The sequence below is a fragment of the Amblyomma americanum genome, chromosome 7 (genome assembly GCF_052857255.1).
Source record: "Amblyomma americanum isolate KBUSLIRL-KWMA chromosome 7, ASM5285725v1, whole genome shotgun sequence".
NCBI lineage: Eukaryota > Metazoa > Arthropoda > Arachnida > Ixodida > Ixodidae > Amblyomma > Amblyomma americanum.
Window position 1 is genome coordinate 115,991,521 of NC_135503.1, and position 25,076 is coordinate 116,016,596.

Consider the following 25,076-nt stretch of genomic DNA (forward strand, 5'->3'; position numbering starts at 1 on the left):
TCGCGCGTTCCGATGTGCGATGACGCTGACCGTCTTGCCTTCTTCCCTTCGCAGCTGCCTTCTCAGCGAGGAGCGTTGGCCAGGCCGAGACGACAACGCCTGCTCCGGTGAGTACACCACTGCGGAAGGCTGACGCGACCCCCTGTGGGCAGTTAGTTGGTTGAGCGTCCTAGCACAGAGGCACGAACAAAAACAGAGGAAAACGAGTGAAACACACGAATTCCCCAGCTCTCCCGAGTAGCTGTCCCTTCTTTTTTTCTTCCCCACTCCTTTACACTCTGAGCAGCATACCAGCTCCTTTAGCACATCTATACACAACGTTGCGTGAGTGGACACGCGGGTGGGTTATTTGACAAGCAGCTGAGCCGTATTATGTAACGATTGCCTCGCGCGTGCATTATTTGCCCCTTTATCATTTCCCTCTGCTTGTCGGCTGATAGCTGACATGCTCTGTAAGTGGTCAGTTTTGGCACAAATATAATGCGAGACTGACTACTGGCAAAGAGGCAATAATGAATTCAAAAAGGCATGGTCAAAAATGCGTCCCTGGGGCCGCATTGTCACAGATGCTCTACCTCAAATGAAAGGCGAAAGTTATGCGCCCAAATAAATTAATCAAAGAGGGAAAGCTGGGGTTACCAAGGTGGACATTGAGCGCATGTCATTACGAAGCTCTGAAGAGTGAGGCCAATTATTGTTTCTTTGCATGGTTAAATAGTTTACGGAGCGCCAACAGACGAACACAAAGGGGCACGAAGCCACTTGTCAACATACGTACGACTAGATTTTTACTATTCATGACTTTATTTCCATCTAGCGCACACAGCTAGCTGTGATTCATCATTCGTTTTCAGAGACATACGCTGATCGTATAATTGCCATCTGCGTAGTGAGGTAATGAGTAGCTACTAGAGGAACATATGAGGATAAAATTATATCCTGCATTCTGATCCGAGGATTGCTTAGAGAAAGTAACGTCATCACGCTGTCTCTGGTACATGAAAATAGACATCTCCTTCTTCGGCTCTCTGAACCCGGCGCATTGTACGCAACTGCAAATTGCGGCCAGCGTTTCTTCAAACACAAGCTTTCCCTTAAACACGCCATGACTACGCTGCATAGCTACAGGTCAAGAGACTACGTGCATGCACTTGAAATCATTCACCGTCAGACGCTTACCCTCCTGCACACCACCCTCGTGTTAGTCTCCGCTTCCAAACTTATCTATACTGCCAGCCAGGCTCCCGCAAGCCGAGTTTACCTCGTCTTTGTTCTGCGCCAGCTAACCCGCAATCGCGTTCCTTGTTCTAAATATTAAACGGGGCTTTGTGGAAGGCCAGGCTGTGCAGCCCTGATTTACTCATCGCGGCAGGGCAGCGTCTCTCGTGCCTTTCTAAAAACGCCGTACGTCAATGCCCTCGGCGGACTAAACGCCGTTCGGGCCGCTGCCGTGGCTCGTAAAGGAGACGCCTGTTCGCATTCCAGCGGCGAGAGTGACGACGCTTCCCCCATTGTTGCGCCAGCACGCGCCGAAGCTGGGCGGAGGGAGGGGAAGGAACGGAGAGGAGGATCGAGCCGCGAAAGTAAATGCAGCAGGTCCCGAGCGGCGGCCCGCAGTGACTGATGGGCCCCCAGCATGCGGGCCTATGTCCGCCTGAGAAACGCGGTTGAGCGCCTGGAAATCCGCCGCATGGACCTTCTGCAGAGGCCCACGCTGCAGCTATGTGCGCCGGATTCCTTAGCGCTGCGGTTCTTTCTCGGTGCCTAAGCTGGATTTAGAGGAGTGGTTAGGCGACGCGGTGCCGGCGATTCACGAGGAGTTATAATCCTGGACGGGGAAGGCAATGCCGCAGTGGTACACCTGGAGGAAGTCTGTAAACATTGTCGGAAACCAGGGATGTCTTTATCTATGGAAACAACGTAGTCTAGTGTATGCGCGTTAAGTTAGACTAGACTGCGCGTCAGACTGTATTCTAACTGCTGAAGGATCGGCTTCTCATACCGGTTGTAACGCCACCTGAAAATTCGCGATTCTGCGGGCTTTATCTTTTCATGGGAAGAGCAAATATTTACGAAATTTGAAAAAAAAATGACAGTTTCATTTTCCCTGCGGTTTCGGATCAACAGTGCCGAGATGTCGAAGAATGGCTGTTCGTCAGAAATCGATTTTGTAATCCATACTTTCTCTATATTTATTTGTGTTTATTTTTGTCGAGCGAGAACAGCTGATAGATAGCAGCTCTACTACACTTTGGGTTATGCAGTTCGCATAGCGCTCTGATGGGCGCCCACACACACGTACACTGGGAATTATAGCTTTTAAGCATGCACAATCCGGGGCTTGGTGGAAAATTTGCATTTAGAAAATTGCTCTTCAGCTTCCAAAGCCATACGTCATGGGGACATCGAACGAGAACTGAATTGAACAAAAATACGAAGAGAAATGTGCCATGTGCACCCGAAATACCGCTGCATAAAGACGCCCCGCTAACCGAGAAAGCTTTACAAACTGACCTGACTGTATTGCAGAGCAACCCGTGACCAGAGCACTGCACCGTGAATATCTGCCAGGGAGCAGCACAAGAGTTTTGCAACTCGCCATGAAGCGCGACTCCCGTACATTTACGCACAGTTCGTCACTAGGTTCCATCACGCAGTTAAGTAAAGGTCAGATAAGCGTAATTGCTGGTCATGAACTTGGCTCAGACTTCTCCCTAGTCTGACTCTGCCAGCCGGAGAATACTCGCGATGCCTGGCAGAAGCGGATTTTACGGGGCGTAGGTGGGCCACCCGTCCCCATCTTGAGCGATTACTGTTCTGAAGAATAGTTGCACTTTATTCTTCGACTGAACTTTAAAAAAAAAGCAAACATTTTGCATTTGAGACCTGAGAATCCTAACTGTCTTGTCGAGAATTCAGAGAAAAGTGCAGAAATATTCCAAGTTAATGGCAGCAGTCACGTCACCAACAATATTTGAAATCTGCAATGTGCTGTCCCCTGGTGCTGCACAGTGGCAGTCTGCGCAGCACCATCTTTGAAGAATGTTGTCGGGAAAATTCGTTATTCCAGCCGGGTTATTTCGGCCATCTGCGCTCTCTCTGCGCAAGTTTCGAAAGCACTGACTGCTTCCACTAGCTTAAGGTATGCTTCTGCGAAGTGGCACTGCGATGATGTAATTTTCGTTCACGCTTTAGCTTAATTGAAACACCAACCGTGCCAGTTGTTTCGTGTTGAGGAACAGAGTTGAATACATAGCACACCATTAGTAACAATTTTGAATGGATACATGGACATCGCTTTTGAGCTGAGGCGATTTCTCGCGCTACCTTGCCTATTAATCCTCCAAGTCTTGTGTGCCACCTTGTGAAAGGAGTGTTGTACAACTATCTCCTCCTCGTGGCAGAGCGAAATGTCCGGCGGTTAATTTCTTCCTTACTGGCTAGTTTCATATGCTGCCACACGAGCTGCACTGATTAATTGCAAGCAAAGAGAAATAAAGTGTAGGAGGAAGGCAGACACGTCGAGCCTAAGGAAAAGGTTCAACTTAAATAGAGGACAACGCACCGAGCAATGGAAAAAAAGATGATCTTGCAACGTTAAGGGACAGGAAGCGGGCAGAGTGGGTGAGAGAACAAACGCGGGTTAATGACAACCTAGTCGAAATCAAGGTGAAGAAATGGGCTTGGGCAGGGCACGTAATGCCAAGGCAAGATAACCAATCGTTCTTGAAGGTAACGGAGTGAATTCCAAGAGAAGGCAAGCGTAGCAGGGGCGGCAGAAGGTTAGGTGGGCGGAGGAGATTAGGAAGTTTGCAGGCATAGGGTGGGCGCAGCTGACACAGGACATGGTACATTGGAGAGGCATGGGAGAGGCCTTTGTCCTGCAGTGGGCGCAGTCAGGCTGCTGCTGCTGATGATGATTTCGACCATCGGACAAGGTGCCCCAATATGGACAGCTGTGAGTCTGGTCCTCGCGCTGAAGCTGGCATGCACAGTTTTAACTGGCACCGCGTCGTTCGTTCGAGAGCACTGCTTAAGGGCAGTGCAAGGCGCGCTCTCATTTAGTGCCCACTTGACATGCAAGCACCTCGACGACGAGTGGGACCTCTGACCTGGCGGTCCAGATTCCAACGTCCCCCGAGCTCGCTCGCGGCATTCTGCGTGGGAGCCTTGCCTAGCTGTGATAATCAACTCCAAACCGGCCAGCGTTCGGTAGGAACCAGCTACGCAAACTTGAGTGCCGTCGTCTGGACTGTTTATTGCCCCTAATTTAGTCCAGGAACCTTTGGGTGACGTTTTGTTCCTAGAATAGCAATCGGGGAACATCCAACTCCTTGACAGCCTCGCTGTGAGCACGAATGAACGAGTGAGGGGCGGACAGCCACTTTCGTATCCGTGTTTTCCTCCTTATAACGCGTGCCAGGAAGGGGAAGCCAGGGACGAAGAATACGGAGTGATTGGCGGAAGCTGAGGTCCGTTCACTTTGCTCGCCCATTCCCGGAAATGAATGAGTAATTCGTGGAGTCGGGCGCTGGGCGGCAGCTTCCTTCAGCTGTCTTACGAAATACATGTCGAAAACATATTTAAAGAGACCGAAGGGTCTATATCAGTTAAATCTAATCTCGGATCAGATAAAGAAACGTAAAAGAAACCCCAAGAGGCTATAAATCAGCGTCACCGATGATACAATACAGAAGGAAGCGTTTCCGAGCGACCAAGCAGTAGAAGAGGAAGCGAGGAACTGGAGCAGCACCCAAGACTTGAGGACATTCGCGCCACGCACGGCACGGATCGAGCGACCAAAGCGACGCGCAGCGGACGGTTGCGCAGATATTTACGGCGTGCCCGTTTAGCTCACCGCTCGAGCGGGGTTTATCGTCAGCGAGGAGAAGGGGGCAGCTGGCGACACGCTTTTCCCCTTAGTGTCGCGTGCCGCGCGTGAAATAATCGTTGCGGCGGCTTCCCGCCCGCGGATTAGTCCGGCGCGGTGGCCGATTTGCATCGCGCTCTAGCCGCCTCATTTTTCTTCCTCCATGGCGCGTGCTGCTGCGTTTATTTGACGACGACCACGACGACACACTTGTAGGCAGGACGGAGCACGCGCGGCCGCTTATAAACTGCGCGTGCGCGCGCGCAATCTGAGGAAGCGATCGAAAAACGGCTGGCGGCTGCTTCTTTGACAGTGAACCAGCGGCGCTTGAGGCAACGACCGCCGATGTCGGCCGTGCTCGGAGGTGGCCGAAACGAGTGAATTGGGCTGTGGTTGCATGCAAATGCGTTATAACGGACTTATCTGAACCGATAGACTGAGCGGCTAGTTAGCGGCCCCGTGCTAGTCTTACTAGGTCACCCTTATAAAACTAAAGCATTTTAAGGGAACGATTGACAGGGACGACACAGACAAAATAAACAAACAAACTTTGTTTCTTGCACTACAAGAGGTGAAGACATGAACGAAGCAAAGTACGTCAAATTCGTCACAGTCGTTACTTCATTCAAGAGCTCTGCACACGAACAGCATGACTTGGTTTGCCAATTGAAAAAAAAAGAAAACAAATTTGGCGATAGCGTGAATTTTATTTTTCAGCGCCCTGCGTGGGAAAGTTTATTATATGAGCCAGACATAGTGGGAAGCACTCGCAGCTCCTCAAAGAACGCTCTCTTTCAAGAATCAAATCAAACAACGATCATTATCCAAAATCACGTCTTTTCGGGTGGTATCAGAACGTGTACCGTAATTTTATTGCTTTATGCCGCTACCATTATAGCACTGGGAACTAATTGCGCATGCGCATGCTGGACGTGTGCAGCTAGAGTCCTACATGGTAATGGTAAAGGGAAGCCATAATGGTATGCTAAAATGTTCTATTAGCTACGGTAAGAAGGTTAAGCACGTGAAACGTCATGTTTCTCTTTAGCAGTTACAATGACAATGGAGCAGAAAGGAATACAAAACCATGAGTTTGTCGGGCAGAAAATTGTTTGATGCTATATTGGCTTCAGGAAAACCTGGAGGGAGTTTCTTAGACACGGAAAAATAGCATTTTCGTATACATTGTACTTACTCAATTTTATTTCCTGTTAACATTTCCTCGTAATAGGAATATGAAGCGTACGCTCTCCGTAAGCTGCTCATATTTGACGGAGAAGGCATTTAACATTACCAGAAAGACAGCACGAGTAATTTTTAATGCATCGTTACCTTCTGGTTTGTTTGAAAAACTGTACCAGGAGCACTGAACTATTCACAGTGGCCCGCCGTTTACGAGAAATGATGACGTATGGCCCACTTTGCGATATCCCATTACCTTGAGTCGCGTTTCGTTTACAGACTCATTTACTCACGTCGCCACGGTCCGTTAGGCTAAACCTGACGCCGTTTCTGAACATTCCTTGTTTCAATGATGACCCATTGTCCATAACCTCATGTCGTTTCTGGACTACATTTCCCCTATGGACCTCCTTCACCCCGCGACGTCACGAAGATGCGGTGGCGCTGATGTTAGCAGCGACTTTCGCATGGTAGGCAAGACAGGTTCCGCATGCCGTGCCTACCGCAGCTGCCGCAGCTACCGGCGGCTGCTTCAAGCCTGTGCACTGCAGAAGCAGCATGTATTGACCAGCTGCGTCACTGCTGGATCCGCGTAGTAGCATAAAAAATATTAAATTTGCCTCGATAGGTTTCTCGCGCCTAAATGCCGCATTCGGAAACTGCCTAACAGGCATTGGGCCACGATAGTAAAGCGCGAAGTCTGGGAGTCGATCGGAACTGCCACTCAATGCACTTAATAGCATGCAAGTTACTGCGTTCATTCACCTGAACTTCAGGATAGTAGGCCGATAATTGCTCAAGGAAAAAAAAAAAGACATGCAGCTGCACACGTACTTATCACCTTGAGCCGGAGTGCACGGGGCGCCGACAGGTTCACTCGCCCCCCAAGGAATGCGTTTTTTTTGTTAATAGCACACCATGTTTTAATGGCGCGTTTTATGAAATTTAATATTTACTTGAAACTGTTTCTTGATATGACGACGTAATTATTTCATTCGAGTAGAAAGAAGTCTGGTAAGTTGCGTCAATCTTGAGCGGTCGCGTTGGTGTGCTTAGAATAGCGTACCTTAAGTGTGCTAAACGCCATATGCTTTTTCATTGCATCATGAATGTGTCATGTTTCATGAGGTAGTACATGATCGCGAAGCTTGTTTGCAAAGAAGCAGCCGCAGGCGTGCTACTAACAGACATGTGGCGAGATTGAGACGGGACGCGGCAATGAAAAGTGTTTTCGTTATTCATGCATGCGATATGTAACTAAACTTGGTGCAACTATGAAATTCCTGCGCTAGTTTCAGTAATTCCTTTTATTTATAGCTATACCTGGTGCAGTTCTGGGTAATTATAATTCACACCGTCATCAAGTCCCCCCAAGGTTTCAAATAATTGAGTAGATAGTGCGCAGTTTTTTTATGCCAGCATGTACATAAAGCCCTGTTCTGTACGATGACGCGATTAGTTCTTTTTCTATATGATCAGTACTTATGCATGCATAGTTACATGAAAACGTTTCTTACAAAAAATAACTAACACAGTATTGCACGTGTAGGGAAAAAAATCGAGAGATTTATTACGCTCCTCAACGTCTCAGGAATAGTTTGCGACAAATGGAATCATTTGATTTTCATGCGAATTACGAAGGTGAGTGATCCAGTCGCAGAAAATGTGAGAGGTCAGAAAACAAACCTTAAAGTTTATTCCCTCGTTTATGGCATCATCGCTTTCGCTTTGGTCAAAGAAATGCGGCACTAAAATCAAAGAAATTACCTCACAATTTTTGAGGACCACACTTCTATAAAGCGTAATTTATAAATTTGTACTCAATATTTTGCTATAATTTTTCGTCACGAAACTAGAATTCAGGGCTAGGAAAGAAAATAATTCTAGAAATCAAAAAATTTCACCAAATCGACCAGCTTAACAAGAGGACAAGTCGGCTGGTGCGTGGTCATGCGGCTAAAAACAGCGCTAAGCGAGACAGGAGATCAGGGACACGACGCTGTCCCCACTTTTCGCACAGCGCGACATACGTATGTCAGCAGACGATGAGCGCATGTCTGCACCGTTGAAACAAGGCCAGCACTTCCCCTCACTACTGTCCCAAAGTAAAATCATTCCGGTTAGTGCAGAGTGTCAAAACTTGTTTTTTTTTTTTCAATGCGTAGCGCATAAATAAACGGCAGGAACGCTTTCTACATGTTTACTACTAACCATATATACAATACACAGTGCAAACTATTTCTCTTTATAGGCCGCACGCGGCCAACGCGAGCTCGTGTACTTCGACAAATTACTAAGTTGGAAGCATCGACCATTGTTATGATTCGCAGAAACTGGAAACGCGCCTACAAGCCTTGAAAACCCGCACTCAACACCTATCCGCGACGCCACTCCCCGCTCTTTTGCCTACCACGAGCTCGCTAGCGACTGCTGCGCCACCTCGTTTGTTTACAAACATGCAGGAGGTCTATAGTTGCATCCTGTTATACCTCGTCAGTAATAGATGACAGGAGAAACCTGTTTCTTCCCTATCGCAATTTTTGTTTTCTTCAATGTTAAATTCAAACCAAGCAAATCGCCCTATTCCCGAGATTCGTTATGCGCTACCACAGAAGCTAGTGGACGAACAAGAAGGCGCATGTTTTTCTAGAAAAGGACCCTCACAAAAAAAAAAGAAACGATGAAAGAGCTACACGTGTGGCGCGGAAATCACGTAACGGCCGGTGGAATAAGACGTGAACAGGGGATTGTCCTCCCAAGGCACAGCGAAAGAAAGAAAGCTAACCAGGAGGAATTCGAGAAGCCGGTCCGACCAACCGCTATGCGTTTAAGCAGCGTTCCATTTGCCCCGTTTCCAGAGTTGTCCGACGACGCCTCCTTGTCTGCCGTTCGGGCGGGCAGCCGTAGGAGCACCCCTACAGCCGCGTGGGAGCTTATCACGGACACAAGAGCCGAGCGCGCACACCCGCCGCATGCAAGTAGGGCCGCCGTTTGATGTCCGCACGCTCCTTAATTGGGTGCAGTGACCGAGGGGGGGCCTTCCTCCGTGAATGAGCGATTCAGTCGGCGACGCTTATAAGTTCTCAATGATCACCGATCTCGAATGCCTTTGGCGGGTGGTCGGAAAGGTTAGCGGGCCACCGGCCTACCTACCGACCCCAGTGCAAGACGTATTTAAGGCCTCGACGCGTGATGGTATTCAGTCGGACCTTGGAGCAAGAAGTATGGAGGAAAAATGAAGAACCGAGCGCGCAGAGCTTTCGTAACGTGTCCCGAGTGCATAACGCCGTAAACGGTAGCTTCTACGGTGCTGCAGGGAACTAGATGCTGAAGAAGACGACTACTGCGCGGCTTGTTCTTGGGCGCGCTTAATAACCCGTTTTCGAAGCCCCTCCCCTCTAATCTCGACGATCGCGCTCGACAGGCGAGCTGCGGAATCGCGGCCGTTTTTGGTCGCGTTGAAGCCTGATCCGGAGACTTGACTTGACCGACGCGCAGCAGTAACGCGATGTCTGCGCACGCATGGCAGAGCCGGCGCGAATGGGTTCGAGAGCCTGCGCCTGCAAGCGAACGGCAGGCTGCGCTGTTTGATCAAAGTTCTCTCGAGACAGCGCGCGATTCGTTCGATGGCGAAGACGTGCTGAGTAAACCGGCCCGCTTCGGCTGGACGCTTCTCAACAAGCCAGCGGGATCGCCCGTGAGCTCGAGTGGAGTGACCTGCGCGTGCGCGGGTGTGTCTTTGCCTCCCGCGAACCTATTCCCGTTGGGCTATTTAGGTTACACATATACCTAGTTCTTCCCCTTGACTCGAATATTTGAAGAGGTATCGGATACCCTAGAGAAAAGGCAGTTTTTTAATGTATTTTTCTGCGAGGTAATTTCAGTGATCCATTCGTGTACAGCCGTTGTCACGACTGCATGTCTGCCGCGTGCGAATGGTGTTTTGGGCTAGAGCAGCTTTTGTAGCGAGACTAGTGTGCGGTCATTAACCCGGTTTTTAATTTTTAGAGCACTCATTCTGTTCTTCGATGTCGGCGTTGTCCCTTATGTCAGTGCAGTATTAGAGATGGGAAGGGGGGGGGGGGGGGGTTAAAGGGGGCACTAAGAGCAAATGTGTACAATTTTTTTCGTATCAAAACTCAATCACATGCTTCTTTCTTGGAGTGTTGATGTCTACCAGGGAGCAAAAGTTTTTGCTATCAAGATTCAAATGAAAAAAAATTTCCTGCCGCAAGGTTCGAACCCGTGACGCCTGCACCGGAAATGACTCCGTGATAAGCATTTTGAAGTCAATGGCTGGGTAGCATAGCCTCAGGGATCCGATGTTGAAAACTTCGTCGACGCAGGGCAGCTTACTTGCAAAATAGGTCGGGGATGCCGGAATCTTTATTCTATTGTATTTTTGGACATTTCTAACTTGTAAACACGCCGATTATATTGAAAGCTATGTCTTTGTATTTAAAAGGCGGCAGTCTAACGACACAAGCCGAATTCCAAGCCAAGTTCTCAGTGTCGATTTAAGCTGTCGCTCTCACCTGCTGGGCGACGGGAACGTCAGCCATGTGACTGGACAATGTAGAGCGGATACTCTCGGTCAAGGTGAACCCGAGCACCGAGCACATTCACAGGGCGTGACTTCTGAGCGTTGAGGCAACGCCTCATGTATTTCAATGCCGTCCACATCATGGCTTGCTTTGCAATGGGATTCTTTGGGCGCCATGGTCGTGACGTGGCGTCGCGATGAGGCGTCACCTACGTAGACCTCCCTCGGGGACCTCGTGAACGTCATGGGCATGACATGACGTCATCACATAAGACAGTAATGACTCATTAATCAACTTAGCCACCCGAACGCATTCTTTCATATTTCCCTTTCGCAACAACTGGCGCTGAAACAGGTTTCATATTACATGTACGCGGTTTCAACTCCTTTTTTTTTTCAACCGTTTTCTTTCTGGTAACCGTGAAGGTGTTCCGTTATTAGCAAGAAAGTAGAGAGAAAGAGAGAGAGCAATTCTTTAATGAGAAAATGCAGTGAATTTAGCCGGTGTTTAAAAACTGCTCGAATGCTGCTCTGCATGGGAAAGGGAAATTGGGAGATAGAGAGAGGCGGAAGAAGAGCGGTGCGGAAAAGGTAAAAGGAAAGAAAAAAAGGGAGAACATAAAATGAGGACTTTAAATGCAATCTTAGGTGCATCGACGAGTAATGATGTAGCATATGAAATGATTAAGTGCATAGTCCGACAAATGGGCTAACACAGTGAACTGCCTGTAGAATGCATGAGGGCAGCATGCAAGGTGAAATTAGAGCTTGTTAAGATGTCCAATGTCATTTAAGTATGCAAACAAAAACTTCATTGCATGTTTCTATTGCCTAAGGCAGGCTAAGGGACCTAAAAGACTGTCCATTGTTAGGGGCAGTGGGGATAGCTTCTCCATACAATGTTCATTGTACGCACACTTGTCAGCATACGCAGGGCACTCAAGCAGGATATGTTCCAGAGTTTCGATCGAGCCGCAGTTCTCGCTGTTGTGGTTTTATTTCTATACCAAAACCAATATGATTTTATTTGCCAACCAAATTCGCTATACAACTGCCCCCGAATGGGTGCCCGTTGTGGTCGGAGGATATACAGCGGAACGAATGTATACATGTATAGCGGTCCCGTAGTGGTACAGTTTCCCTACTTGTTTAGGTTATTTTTTGGTGAGGGAGGGAGAAAGGAATGAGAGTGCACAACCAATGTTAATGGCCGCCATCTTGGATTCAAGAAACCGAAAGTATGCCGCTATTTCGTCCCCTGACGTCATACTCACATAGTTCCTCCTCTGTCTACCATATTGGACCGGGACGTCATCATGGGCACGCGGCAGGTGGTTGTTTCTACAATGCTATTGTAGATGGCGCAACAAGTCTCAATGCGGAATACGCTGTTTTCTAGTTGCAACCACAGATGGCGCTTTGATCTCGCGGTGGTAGGAGACCTCACGAAATCTCGAAACGTGGTGCGTAGTTGCTGCCACAGTTGGCTCTGTGATCAAGGGCTGTAGCAGACCTTACGATATCTCGAAACGTGATGAGTAAGAGCTAACGCTCTTAAAAGTAGAATAGCCACTCGAAACCTCTGTTTCCTTGTCACCCTCAATATTAACGCTGTCCGCAGTTACGGCAGTGCGGCATTTGCGACCAGACGCACACTAGGATGGTCCATGTTGTGAAATAAAGCGAAGGTTAAGTGAAAGTTGTCAGCTGCTCCTTTTATTTTTATCCCGCAAAAGAAGGCAAGTGTGAATGACAGTTGGCAGTCAGGATAATGAATGTTGGAGTGATTCGCGCTTTTCGCGCTTTGCGCTATCGCAACTTCGTAACTTGAAGTGGCACCTCCGCCCACTCTGAGCTCCGGCATTCGTGCCAAGCTCGAAAAAAGAACACAGAAACCGTTTCGGGTCACTTATGACAGGGCGCGCTAATTGGAGCAGTGCGGATACGCCTGCCTCGGAAAATCGCCGCCTATTAAGAGCGCTGCCGGCCTGGTGTTGCTCTACAGCAGGAGCCAAAGCCTTGTGCAAAAGATAGGAGAGACAAGCCGACGGCTCCGTTAGCGATTGGAGCGGAAACGCTTGTAATAGCCACGCTACACGCCTCGTTAAGCTAGTGTTTTACAAAACACCGTTTCACATGTATGTACAAGAGAAAGTGTAGAGAAAGCTTGGCACACGGCTCGTCTAGTAAGTGTAACGAACCGGCAATGGTCGCGTTCGATTTAATACTTTTGGTCATTAGAGCAAACATAATCTACAAGTCGAAGGCTAAAAATAAAGAGGATTGTGTTAGTGCGAAGCGAGGAGAAGCGTTTTTCCGGATGTAGCAAAGAGAAAGGAGGTTTTCGGAACTTTGTTCGCACCTGGTTGCCTCATTTTCTTCAGAAATGCTAGTAACCACCACCGGCGTTAGGCGTATATGCTGAAATTTGACGCACGAGTTCTTTTTCCGGCTGGTATAGACCGCAACATTTGCAGCTGTAGGTTTGCTGGGCCATCTGTTAAAAAAAAAATGGAATGTCTTGGAAACTTCTTGTGCTATGTATGATTACATTAATTAATAACAACCGTCACCATCTAGCACATGCAATGATGAGTACTATTTAATAGCGTTATGGCTCTTCTCTCTCAATACATTGTGATCTGTGCTCTATAGCCTTCGTACAGTTGGCTACTTCGACTGATGCACTTTAAAAACACAATGCGAGTGGTTGAGGACTCGCAGTGCGCGTTTTGCAAAACTTGCGTCGCGTATCTCAAGAACGACGCAGTTTGAGCTGTGCAGGTTTTCATAAGAGCCCCTCTCGTTTCGCGCTGGCGAAGCAAATCGAACTGACTATTCGTTCTTTAAGCGAACGTACGACGTTACATAATGCGTTAATCCCATTGCCCTTATAAAAAAGGGTCTGTAGACTCTATAGACTTCATATAGGCTCTATTGCCTTTTTATAGATATTTAAAAAAATTTAAGAATTGAAAATTGGTTTTTGAGTAAAGGAAATGACGCAGTAACTGTCTCGCAATATCGGTGGACACGCGAACCGTGCCGAAAGGGAGGGGATAAAGGAGGGAGTGAGGTTGTTTCCTTTTGTCTGTTCATAGTATATAGACTCTGTATAGGCAAAATTCTACTAAATATGTAGGGCCATAAATCTATAGATTGTCTATAGACTCTATACAGTTTGCATTGCCTACAGACTGGTGTATGGGACTTGTGTAGAGAAAGTCGAGAGACTGTATCGACAAAAGTCTGTGGAAAGTATCTAGACTGTCTAAAGAAATTTTTGTAAGGGTTGCAGATAACTACCTTCTACGTTGACTATCTAGTATCATTAAGCCCTTTTATGCAACAAAAAATTATTATTCTCATACTTCATGGAGACGTGGGATTAGACTACTTTCGCTACTGAAATTTCCCTTTGTCAAATGTGTGAAATTAACACGGGCTATGAAATAAAATAAAACAACAAGTGTCATGAGTCAATTAACGCACAGCTTCAGAGCTTCTCAGAAATGCCCGTGCGAATCATATCGAGACGAGAACGAAGTTTTGCACCGAGGTGGAATAGCGATGCATGATCACCGTGTCTTGGTTTGCTAAGTTCAATACTATACGTAATGAAGGAACTCTCACCAGATTTTTGCGCTAGGCAGCAAGGCTTTTTGCATAAGCCAGCTTGTCAACAAGTTTGTTTACATTTTTGCCATTCTTAATTTAGTGTTTTTTTTTTACCCCAAAACAGCTGAGCGGCGATAATGGAGAAAATTACCCAAGTATTAACTACGGCTATCGTGGATAGTCAGTGCGGAAAGCGAACGTCGCTCTTTGTGCAGCTCACTTAATAAAAAAGTGCGCCGTAGGAAGCCGACTTCAGCGCCATTGCTCAGTACATACCCGAAAGTCTTCTGCCCAGCAGGCAGAGCGACCACCAGCCGCGACATTAAAATTGCTTTTATTCCAGGCTACTGGTCAGTTTGGTCACGTGGTCAGGAGTCCTGGGGTAGCCGCAGAAGCCTTGATGCATACTAATTGGTATTAGATGTGAACCTTCGGTCCGAAAAGACATATCAATGCAGGATGCGTAGCGCTCATTACCTGTGAGAGTCGCGTAGTGGACTCGGTCGGCGAGGGATTTGCGACCACAGCCGGGATTTTTTTTATCTTGGAACGGCATCTCAAGTGTTTGCACTTAGCGTTTTTTTGTCCTTTTCTCTTCAACTTTGTTTAAAAAGTGATCTTTCTGACGATCGCAACTCGTTGCACTAAAATAGTCTGCGAGGCGCTGTTGACCAACGGCGCGGATGTCCCTGACAGAGCAGCATTGCGTCGATAGCTCACTGGCTGTGCACAGCTGCGTGTGGCTAGCCAAGGAAGACCTAGGCGTTTGCATATGTCTGTATCGGAGGCTTGAATGACAGAACACGGCGCTGAGGGCGCAATGCATCTTAAATAGTGGGTGACATGCTTCGGAATTCGAACGGAGGAGTTTCCATAAAAAAGAAAGACCAGAAATGGAAAAGCGTCGCGGTGGCATTCCGAACAAGAAATCAGCTACCAGTAAAAGAGAAAAAGCAAAGTGACGAACAAACCTGATTTTGCGCTGAGCATGAAATTGAAAATACAACGGAAATCTGCATCTTAAGTTTAGATCCTTTACATGGTGTTCTCAGTGGCCGTCACGGCAGATGGGAGAGCCGGAGAATTGTTTTTGTCAAGCACTGCGCCTATCGACGGCGTGAGCACTTCCCTAGAGTGAATGCTGGGCATCGTAGCTTTTATATTCACGGGCTAGAAGAATACGAATATGTTCAGCTTTGAGTCCTGAGACCGAAGGCTTTCCTGTTTGCACAAGGGATGCATGGTCTCCTCTGTTTGCCACATGACGACCCGCGTGATGCTGCGAGACTGCGAGGGCTATATGACAGCGAGAAATTGCGAGATGCTGTGACGCTGCTCGGGCTCCAACCTCATCGATTCCACCATTAAGCCGTTCGCACTTAAAGGACAGCTGAAGAGGTTTTTGCATTGTTAGAGATTTAAGGGATCGAATGCGTGATACGTTTAGGTAAAGGATGCGAAGTCTTTCTTTGCTAGCATTTGAAATGGTGACGTAATCGCCAATTAAAGCCGCGACGGCTCTTGGCTTCTCCGCAGCGCGCAGCGCCAGGTGGCAAGGGCCAATGATGGCGTCATCTGCGGTGGCGGTACATTCAGCGCAGAGCGTTTGGTTTTAATAATGATAAAAAGTTCCAACGTTCCCAGTAGCAAATTTCGCAGAGCGTTATTTGGCTGCATAAACCAGATGTACAGGGCTGCGTTTCCGGATTTCGATAGCAATTTTCGTCGCTCTCTGATATCTCATCGTTGCTGCGACTTGAAGCAGCGGAGAGTAAGTGAGGTGGGCGTTGCGCAATTTATCGCAGGCCCGAAAGTAATGCGCTTGATTTCTTAATCATGCCGAGGCACAGCGCAGCCAACAGGTATGCGACGCCCACGCCCTGTCTCCGCGTCACTACAGGTGACAAAGGGTTCTGGCTAACCTGCAGCAGAGCCAATGAGCGAGAGAAAAAGGGCGAATAAAGCGAACGTCGACATGCCAACGAAATCGCAGACCTCCTGGATGATGTTGCTGAGTGCCGACGAAAATGGGGTTTCCGGGAAAGCGACGCTCATCTCGCCGGCGTCTGCGGCGGCGCGCTGGCGTCGCTTTCATCGGCGCCTGCTCGCCTATCTCGCGGCGCCGACAGCACGCTGCGTTTTGATCGATCGGCCCCGCGTGGTATGCACGTGCGACTCCCTGTGCCAGCCAACTGACTCACTCCTGCAGTCTCTGTGTTCCGCGGTGACGTCACGCTAATAACGTCCGAAAACTTGGGAGCCTGGCGCAACGCGGAGAACGCCTAAGTGGCCACTGACGAGGGCGAAGTGCAGGCAGGTCATCAACGAGGACGATCGATTTCACAACAGGCAGGTCGCGATGCAGTACGTGTGACGTGCCCCAGAACCTCGCGTGTTCACCTGTTGATGTCGCCTTGCTCCTATAGTTCGGGTGGTTGTTAAACGGATGATCGAACAGCCATGCCTGATTCGCCGCTACACTGATCTCCAGTTAGAGAAAAACTATTGAGACCATGCCGTATTCCGCGCTGCTGCAGTGAAAGGTTCATATGTTTAAGAACGCAATAAAAATTGTTGAGTTAGTCAGGACTATAAGGGCGGCTCGGTAGCAGACTGAACGTCGTCTTTTTTTCCCACTCGTCCAGCTCGGCATGTGGCCTGTCCAATGCATTGTATTCCCTGCCACAGTAACGTGTAGCCTGGCAGGCATATTCTTAGCATGGTTTTATGGTTTGATGGTGAACAGGCTGGAGAGATCGGTAAGCGTCGCCCCCATCGAACCTCCGTATACACTATGATCCTATAATGCGACCGACAACTTCACTTCACTGCCCACTCTTGGTTTAGTGTAGCAGTAATTTTGCAGCATTGCAACAGGAACCGGAAGACAGGCCTGTGTCCCAGATCATAACGATGCACGGGTCTCATTTAAAGGGTCGGGCTGAGCGCGGACCAAAGACTTAAGCTCGAGCCCGGGTTTTGGTGGTTAACCGATACAACATGGAGGAATCTGATGTCTCGGCGAAATTTCAACGGCTGTGGGAGAAATCCAAGACGTTCTCTACTGCATATCCCCGAATGAAGCTCGGCGGCAGTAAGGGTGAGCAGCAATGCCTCAAGAAAACGCGGGTAGACCTCGTGGGTGACTCACAGATGAATTCTTCACTGTATACACCTCTCTACTTCCGGCGTACACCGTTCATTAAACTAGTGCAGGTCCGTCTCAGCTGCATCGCCGATAACCTTGCGCTAGACTTTGGAGATATGAACTCCCGCTATCTGGGAACTGTTTAGTATCCCTTTTGGGCCGTGTTTGTTTGCTTCTGTGTCCCCGTCCTAGTCGTTAAGCCGCGACGAGGACAACGTCGCGTTACTTGTCGTTACCAGTATATAGCAAAGCACGCGTCCGGTGTCCGCACAAATATCGCCGCCAAATGTAGGCGACAGCCGGCCGACCCTGAAGCAATCGCTCCGGCGTCCAGTGCGTGGCGATCGTCCTTGGCTGCTTTATGGAACGACCTCGCGTTTCTTCGCGGCAACAACTTTCCATCGAACCCGATACCCGGCCTGACGCGCGTTACGGTTTGTTTTCCATCCTTTCCTGCTCATTTTCACTTCCCGTGTCGCGGTCTGTTCTGCTCCTGGACACGTTTTGCGTGGGCCTTGTGTGGGCTGCGAGGGAGCAGAGCGCTGGCATGCAGGGTTTTCCCGGCATGCCGAGCTGACCCTGCTAAGAGCCGCGTCATTATACGTTGCGCCAGGCCCGCTGTTCCCACCCCGTCTACTGCACGAACCTTGCGTCACACTGCCTGTTTGTCTGCCGAAAAGTGCGTAGCGAGGGGTTGAACAGCTTTGGCGTGGATTCAAGGAACCATGAAAGGTCAGCCGAGCCGTGTAGAAGCGGCTGCTTCTGAACTGTTCCTTATCGCACGGGGTGCTCCGTGAGGTGAAGCGTCGACATGCATGTTTGCGTTGTCTGTGAAATGAAATAGCTTGGAAATGCGCGCTCGTACTTCTTTTCTAGCTCCTGTTCTTCGATTTTCTGGGGCACAAACTAGGATATGGATGGATTCTCAACTCGCCCAAGTCATCAATGCGCGTCTCAGTGCCTGAGCAACATTGTGAGCTTTTCTCGGCAATCAATCAATCAATCAATCAATCAATCAATCAATCAATCAATCAATCAATCAATCAATCAATCAATCAATCAATCAATCAATCAATAAAAATTAATTCAATAAAATAACTGTTTAGTTTATTAATAGAACAATCTTAGACTTTTTATTATTTCTTTATTGCAAGCGGTGATACCTCAAAAGGTATAGCTTATGTCCATCGGCAGACTTTTCTGGAACGGACTATTACTTTGGGAATCGCGTATGCAAGAAAAAGGAACTTCAATATCATTTTTTTGTTGCCTTCAAAAAGAAGAACAGTTAAGGCCAACGATTGCCGTAAGGCTAGCTGGAGAGTTCTTGCCTGGTATTCAACCATCGGCTCCATGTTGTAAACAATGCTCGCGTGGCCAGGCAGGCGGCCGTCAGCAACACTCGCGAACCAAAATTGGAACTCCGTTGATCGAATCAGCTTCCGAAGCCAGTTCCGGGTTGTGCGCAGGCGTCCTTGGTGCCACTGTGTCATCTGCTGCACTCCCTGGTCGGAACCTCGCAGCATTGTACTTTCACCCTCCCGGAGCAGGTGGAGCCAGATCGCGGCAACTTCACTAGCACGTGCCATCGTAAAAACTCTCTCCCGGGCGCCGGGATGCTCTGCGAAGAGCGAGGGCGGCGCTCCTTACGAAGCGAACAGCGCGCCATCCCTCGCCCCTCGCATCTCCCCTTATATCGTTGTTTGCTGTTGCGGCTGGCCTTAATGGCGTCGATCTTGCGCTGCTCTTCTTCGACCATACGCGCGCGGCGCCCCCAAAAAGAGGTGCGGCCTTTCACCGCCACAGGTATGCGCCATTGTGCGAAGCACGCTCGCATTCACCGTGCGCCGAAAAGGAGCGCGTTGCTGTAGCCACCCTCTCTGGCCATCGCTTCTTCACGACCGTGGGAGAGCAGCGCGGCTCAGGAGACGGGCCAACATCGCGGCAGACGTTGACGTCTCCATTGGTGCTGCTTGTAAGGCACGAAACCCAGCCGTCGTGATACGGCCCGCATATACGACCTGCCATGTTGCATTGTTCGCCTCTGTGCGTGAGTGTCATTCATCGCGTACACGCTCGTCGTGCCCTCTCGCGGGTGCCACTAGAATGTGCGCGAAGATGCAGGTTCGAATGCGGGAACACAGAGAACAGCGCTACTTCTGCATTCACTGGCTCAAGTGTTTTCAGAGCGCAGTTAAGAAGTTGAAGAATCGGAACCCATGAGCGCTATTTTAGTACCCTTCCATGCCGCGGGACAGCATGGTTTATTGTAGCTTCTGAAACATTTCTTTTTATCTTGCGTGCTTTTCTAACGAAGTTGTTCGCTTACTGAAAACTGCGGTTGCTGCTTAGGCTGTACTTGAAGCAGTTAGGCTGTACTTGAAGCAGTGAACTTACTTTTGTTTTGTTTTCTCTTGTCTTGCAGATGACGGAGTCTTCGAATGATGTGCCAGAGACGTCGCCAGGGGAGAGTTTGCCTAGCATACACAGCGAGACGGTGCCCTCGTCTCCCCCGGGGGTGGAGCATTCCGCATCAGAACCGACTGCAGAAGGAGGGACGACCATGTACCCGAACGTGGACGGGAGCGTGGCGAATTCCATCGCGACCGGATTCGAAAAGGAAAGCGACAAGTTGAACGAATTAGATGCTGACCAGTCAGTAAAGGAAGTGGGTTCCGTGGTTCCTGAAAGCAGCGCCGCCGCTACCGAGGTTCCCGCCGTGAAACTGCCCAACGACACCACGGCAACAGCGCCCATCCAAGCGGCCTCTGAGGCTGATGCGACGACCCCGGTTGGACACAACCTCGCTGAATCCTCCGCTGTGCCGACGACAACGGAAGAATCTGTGGCTTCTACCGGAGAAGCAGCGCCGACATCTAGTCACGTGAGTGATGACGCCACCACTAGCCCACCGTCTTTGTTTCCTCTTACGACCGGGAGCGCCACGTCATCCGAGCTAACGACTGGATCGTACAACGATGGGGTAAACACAGAACCTAGCGTCAGCTCGGAAACGACGCCTGTGCCGTATAGGCCAGAAACAGAGCCGTCTTACGGGCCCTTCAGTACTGAGCAGTCTCCTCCATATGTGGCAGTCCCGCCGGAAGTTCCTGTAGAGTCTTCAAGCGCTTTTGGAGAAAGTGTGCCCCAGACCGGAGAGCCATTCATTGACACTTACAGTGAGCCTGCCCATGGAAGCGACTCGAGTCCTCAAGGAGAAACCACTCCCGCGGGCGCATATTCTCATGAGGCAACAACGGGGTCTTTTCATGGTCCAACAACGTACCCAGAAAACCTCGGCGCCACCATTCCCAGTTATCTCTATTCAACAGGGGTGAACACTGACTCCTATCCTGTGTTTGGTACGGGTTATGGCAACACGCACGATGCTGCTGCTGCGGAAGGACCGACAACTGAACACATACAGCAGGAGCCAGTTGCTAGTACGACGCAGTCGTCGGAAGGTGCAAGTAGTCAGCAGGGCCACGCTTACGATGCAACAGGAACGCCCGTTCAACATAGCGCGCAACCAGAAGAGCAAGCCACTACGACATCGACACATCTGTCTTCGGCTGACGCGGGCGATGTCAACGAAGGAACCATTCCCGCTGAGACCATTCCCACTACATCATACCCTTACCCCGTCGACGCCACGCCTGCACCAACGCAGTCCCCTAGCGAAGCCGGCAGCACGCCCCCAACCCAACATGACGGAACGACCGAGCACCATGCTTTTCCCGACGCGGGACACGTCGAAGACCAAACGGAACCTGCGAGCTCTACAGCTGCACAGCAACATGAGGAAACGACGACCAGCGCAGATTACATGCTTTCTGCCACACCGCATGAGAGTGCGGCCGACGTTACGACTACCGAGTCAACTGTGACAGAGCAGTCCACTAGCAATAGCTCTAAAATGGGGAGAGCGCTTGGAGAAACAGACGCAACCACAACCAACGCTATCGAGCCATCCAAAGAGCCAACGTCGACAACACCCGCGGACACAGTGACGGCCTACACTCCACCTTCTGCCACAGATGAAGCTCCACAAGCCCAAAGTACAGCTCCGCCCAGCTCTGAGTCAATCCATTCCACGACTTCGGAAAGTACTCCGAGCGTGGTGAGCGGAGGTGAGCTCACGACTGTCGCCCCGGAAAGCAGTACAGCAACTTCTAACGATGTGCAAGCCACCACGACAACTTCTAATGATGTGCAAGCTGCCACGACAACTTCTGACATTGTGCAAGCAGTCACGACAGAAGTGACACACACCGTTTCTGCAGACACCGCGGTAAGCCACACCACCACCTCTCCAGATGTCGCACTCACATCTGCAGAGAGCGTAACGGAAGCAGCTACAACAGGCGCACCGTCGACCCCAGTTCTTTCTGCCTTCTCTCAGGCTTCTGCCACTGAGCTGCCGGCAACTACGAGTTCTCCGACGGCAGCACTAGACGAGGGCACTACGCCGGGGGTCAGCGACACTACTGCGCAGGAAACGAAAGATGACACCACAACCGTATCAGCTGGCGAGCAGAGCACAAGTTTAATAACCGAAACTACCACCGAGAGAGTGTCAGGTTCACCCACGAGCCCACCAATCGATGTCTTCACTCAAAGTGCCACGCAGTCACCTGAGAAATCTACGGACATTTCAAGTGAGTTACCGGTAACTCACGGCAGTGAAAGCACCACGCAGTCTCCGGATATTGCTTCGGAAGTGCAAACCGGTACCGAACAGGTTTCAACGGGAACAGCTACCACAACGTCGTTACCTGGAGAGGCAGAGGCAACATCAAGTTCAGAATCAGGCCCGACGCACGACCTCACTGCAGCTACACCTGCTCTAACGCAAGAACCGACAACGGAAGTGACACTGCAGTCTCACACGGAACCGGATGCACAAAGTGTATCCGGAAGCACTGAGAGAGTAGGCGACGTCGAGACGACGAGTGGAGGGGCGTCGAGCGTGGAACCTACCGCACCCATCCTGACGGAGGAGCCTCCTGTGTCCGCGACTGAGGAGGTAACGGCTACGCCACCGTCGCCGCAAACGACGGAAGCGCCGACGCACGAAACGACGACCGCCACTTCACCTGGCTTTTGGCACACTGTAGAGGGCCAGACTGAGACCACAGTAGCCAGCGGGGAAACAACGACCCCAGGCAAGGCTACAGCAGAGCCACCCACCACTGTTGTTTCAGTAGAACCAGCAGCAGGCGATACTACCACGACAGCAGTAGGTGAAACTGCAGCGCCGGCGGAAGGTGAGACTACAATGTCAGTCACAGAAGGCACTACACCACCGGCGTCGAGCAGGACTACAACAGCGACATACGAAAGTACAACTGCAGATGAAGTTAAGATCACGACGTCAGCACCAGACGAGACTACACCAATGAGAGACGGCGCTGTGACAACAGCAGTGGTTGAAACCACGACGCAAGCAGTTAGTGCGGCCACGACGCTACTTGTAGGCGATGCTACGACACCATCAATGGAAGAGACAACAGAGAAACCTACTGTGGGCGTGACAGAGTCAGGCACGAGTGGAGCGTCTTCAAGTGCAAGCCGCAGTCCCAAGATACTCACGCATACTACGTTGCCGCCAACTCTCGAGTTGACGACAGAGCCTCCCACCACCAAGCAGGACACCATGCATAGCTTCACGACGGCGTCCGATCTGTTTTCCACAACGCGGCTGTACACACTTCGTCGCCAAACCACCCCACCCGCATCCTCAGAGGAACCCACCACTGAACAGGCAACCTCTGAAGACCTGCAGTGGACCGAAGGCGTCACGACATCTCCCGAGGTCCAGGAATGGAGTTCCACGACACATCGCCCTGTCTTCACTGCAGGTGAGAAGGACGAAGCTTTCGCAAGCGCGTACTGCTCATGAAATATTGCTGGTCGCGTGGAAAAGAGCAGAGAAAAAAGTTCGGCAAACAGTGAAAAACGATGGGAGAGGAAAAGAAGAAACCGGACATAACATAGACTCTAGCTGTAAAATTAATATTTATTACCAAGATTCCCATTGTTAAACTGCAAAAGTTACCACGTGAACGAGAAATATAAGCAAGACGTCTTTATGCACTGTTTGCAAGACACGTGTTACCACCGACTAGACCACTCAATATAATCTTAACCCTTAAATTCACAAATAAAAAAGTCGATAAGTTAATTGCAGTTAATTCATCATTCACTTATTGGGCTTTGTCGCGCAAATAACTCCTGCCTTGCTGTGCAACTCACCTGCGCAAACCGCAGCGCAGTAGCGCTCGCGATTTTCAAAATAAAAATCTGTAAACGTTAAAAAAATTTCCCCGCATAAGCAGAACTAAAAAAGACGCACCGCCTCAGCGCGTAATGCGCGTAGCCGCCATGATAATCATGGGTGACGCCGCAAATACGCCCTGCATCACTGCGTCAGTCCCGGCGCGGTCGGCACACATCAGCGGCACTGCCGGCGGGCCCTCCGCGCCAGACGGTGCGATACTGGATGCTCCGGCAGCTGTAGCCGCAGCTATTTACGACTTCCTTTTCTTTGTTGATTCGCAGGTTCGACAACCGGGCCGGAAACTGGCAGCACCGTTGACGCGTCTTGCGTGAGTACCCGCGACCCTGCTCCATTGGGCCGGCTTCGCCAACCCTTGGGCTCATCGCGCTGAGCTGCTGCACGCTCGGGGAAAACCCGATTTCATGTCGGCGTCGTTGGACGGAGCGATGGCTGTACACATGGAGATTACGTTGGGGATGGCGGTGGGATAAATTTGAGATTGACCTCTGGTGTGGCGTTGCGGAATTTGAGAACACAAAATGAACGGACCAAGGCAGTCTTTTAATAAAATAAAATTGAAGCCTTTGTCAAGAGGAAAAGTCAAAATGTGGTATGATTCTAAACCGTGTAATGGAACTTTTGCAACAGGGCAGAAAGTTGAGCTAGTTGGTACACGTTCATTATGAAAAAAACCTGGCGCTATCAAACGACGACACAGAGGGGACACAGCGCTACTCGCAACTACAAGAAATTTTATTCAGAGGCTTCTATATATACAACAAAAACCAAAACAACCCAAAGTAATCGCACGCCACATGCCGACCGAAGTACAGGAAGAGATTAACACACGGATTTCAATCGCTCTTTCAAATAACTTATCTCTCCTTCAGACAATCCAACTGAAGGGTCACTGACACATGTATGCCCCGTTTGAATAAAATTTCTTGTAGTTGCGAGTAGCGCTGTGTCCCCTCTGTGTCGTCGTTTGATAGCGCCAGGTTTTTTCATAATTAATGGAACTTTTGTAGCATTTGCGGCAGTCCCAACCTTCGCAAAGTTGAGGACGATTCTTTCCCAGACATTTAGACTGACGGCGGCGCGCAACAACCCGCCCGGCAGACTCGGTAGCAAACCCTACGGGCTCTGGACTCTTGACAAAGGTGTACAATACACGCACACTTTAGGAAGAAAGCACGGCAGATGTGTCCATAGGATAGGGAAGAGACCCATGCTTTAAACAGTATTGTAGGTTATGAGTTATCATGGTGACAAAAAAAAAAAAGAAGAATGTGTTAGCCATTTAATGGTGGCTCTGGCCGCTTATCGGAAAATATCCATAAAATAAAAACGTGAATTTAACAACTCTATGAAATGATAGATTGCTGGTTGGCTATCATTAATGTGTCGTTTGTCATGCACAGGAATCCTTAGACCG

General features: G+C 49.6%; 1 protein-coding gene across 1 annotated transcript in view; it reads left to right on the plus strand.

Moving 5' to 3' along the window:
* Positions 1-25,076, plus strand: part of LOC144099503 (uncharacterized) — a 127,621-nt gene that overhangs the window by 86,178 nt on the left and 16,367 nt on the right. The window contains exons 2-4 of the mRNA XM_077632856.1: positions 55-107; positions 19,787-23,222; positions 23,923-23,969. Of these exons, the coding sequence (XP_077488982.1) occupies positions 55-107; positions 19,787-23,222; positions 23,923-23,969 (3,536 nt within the window). The remainder of the gene's footprint in view (positions 1-54; positions 108-19,786; positions 23,223-23,922; positions 23,970-25,076) is intronic.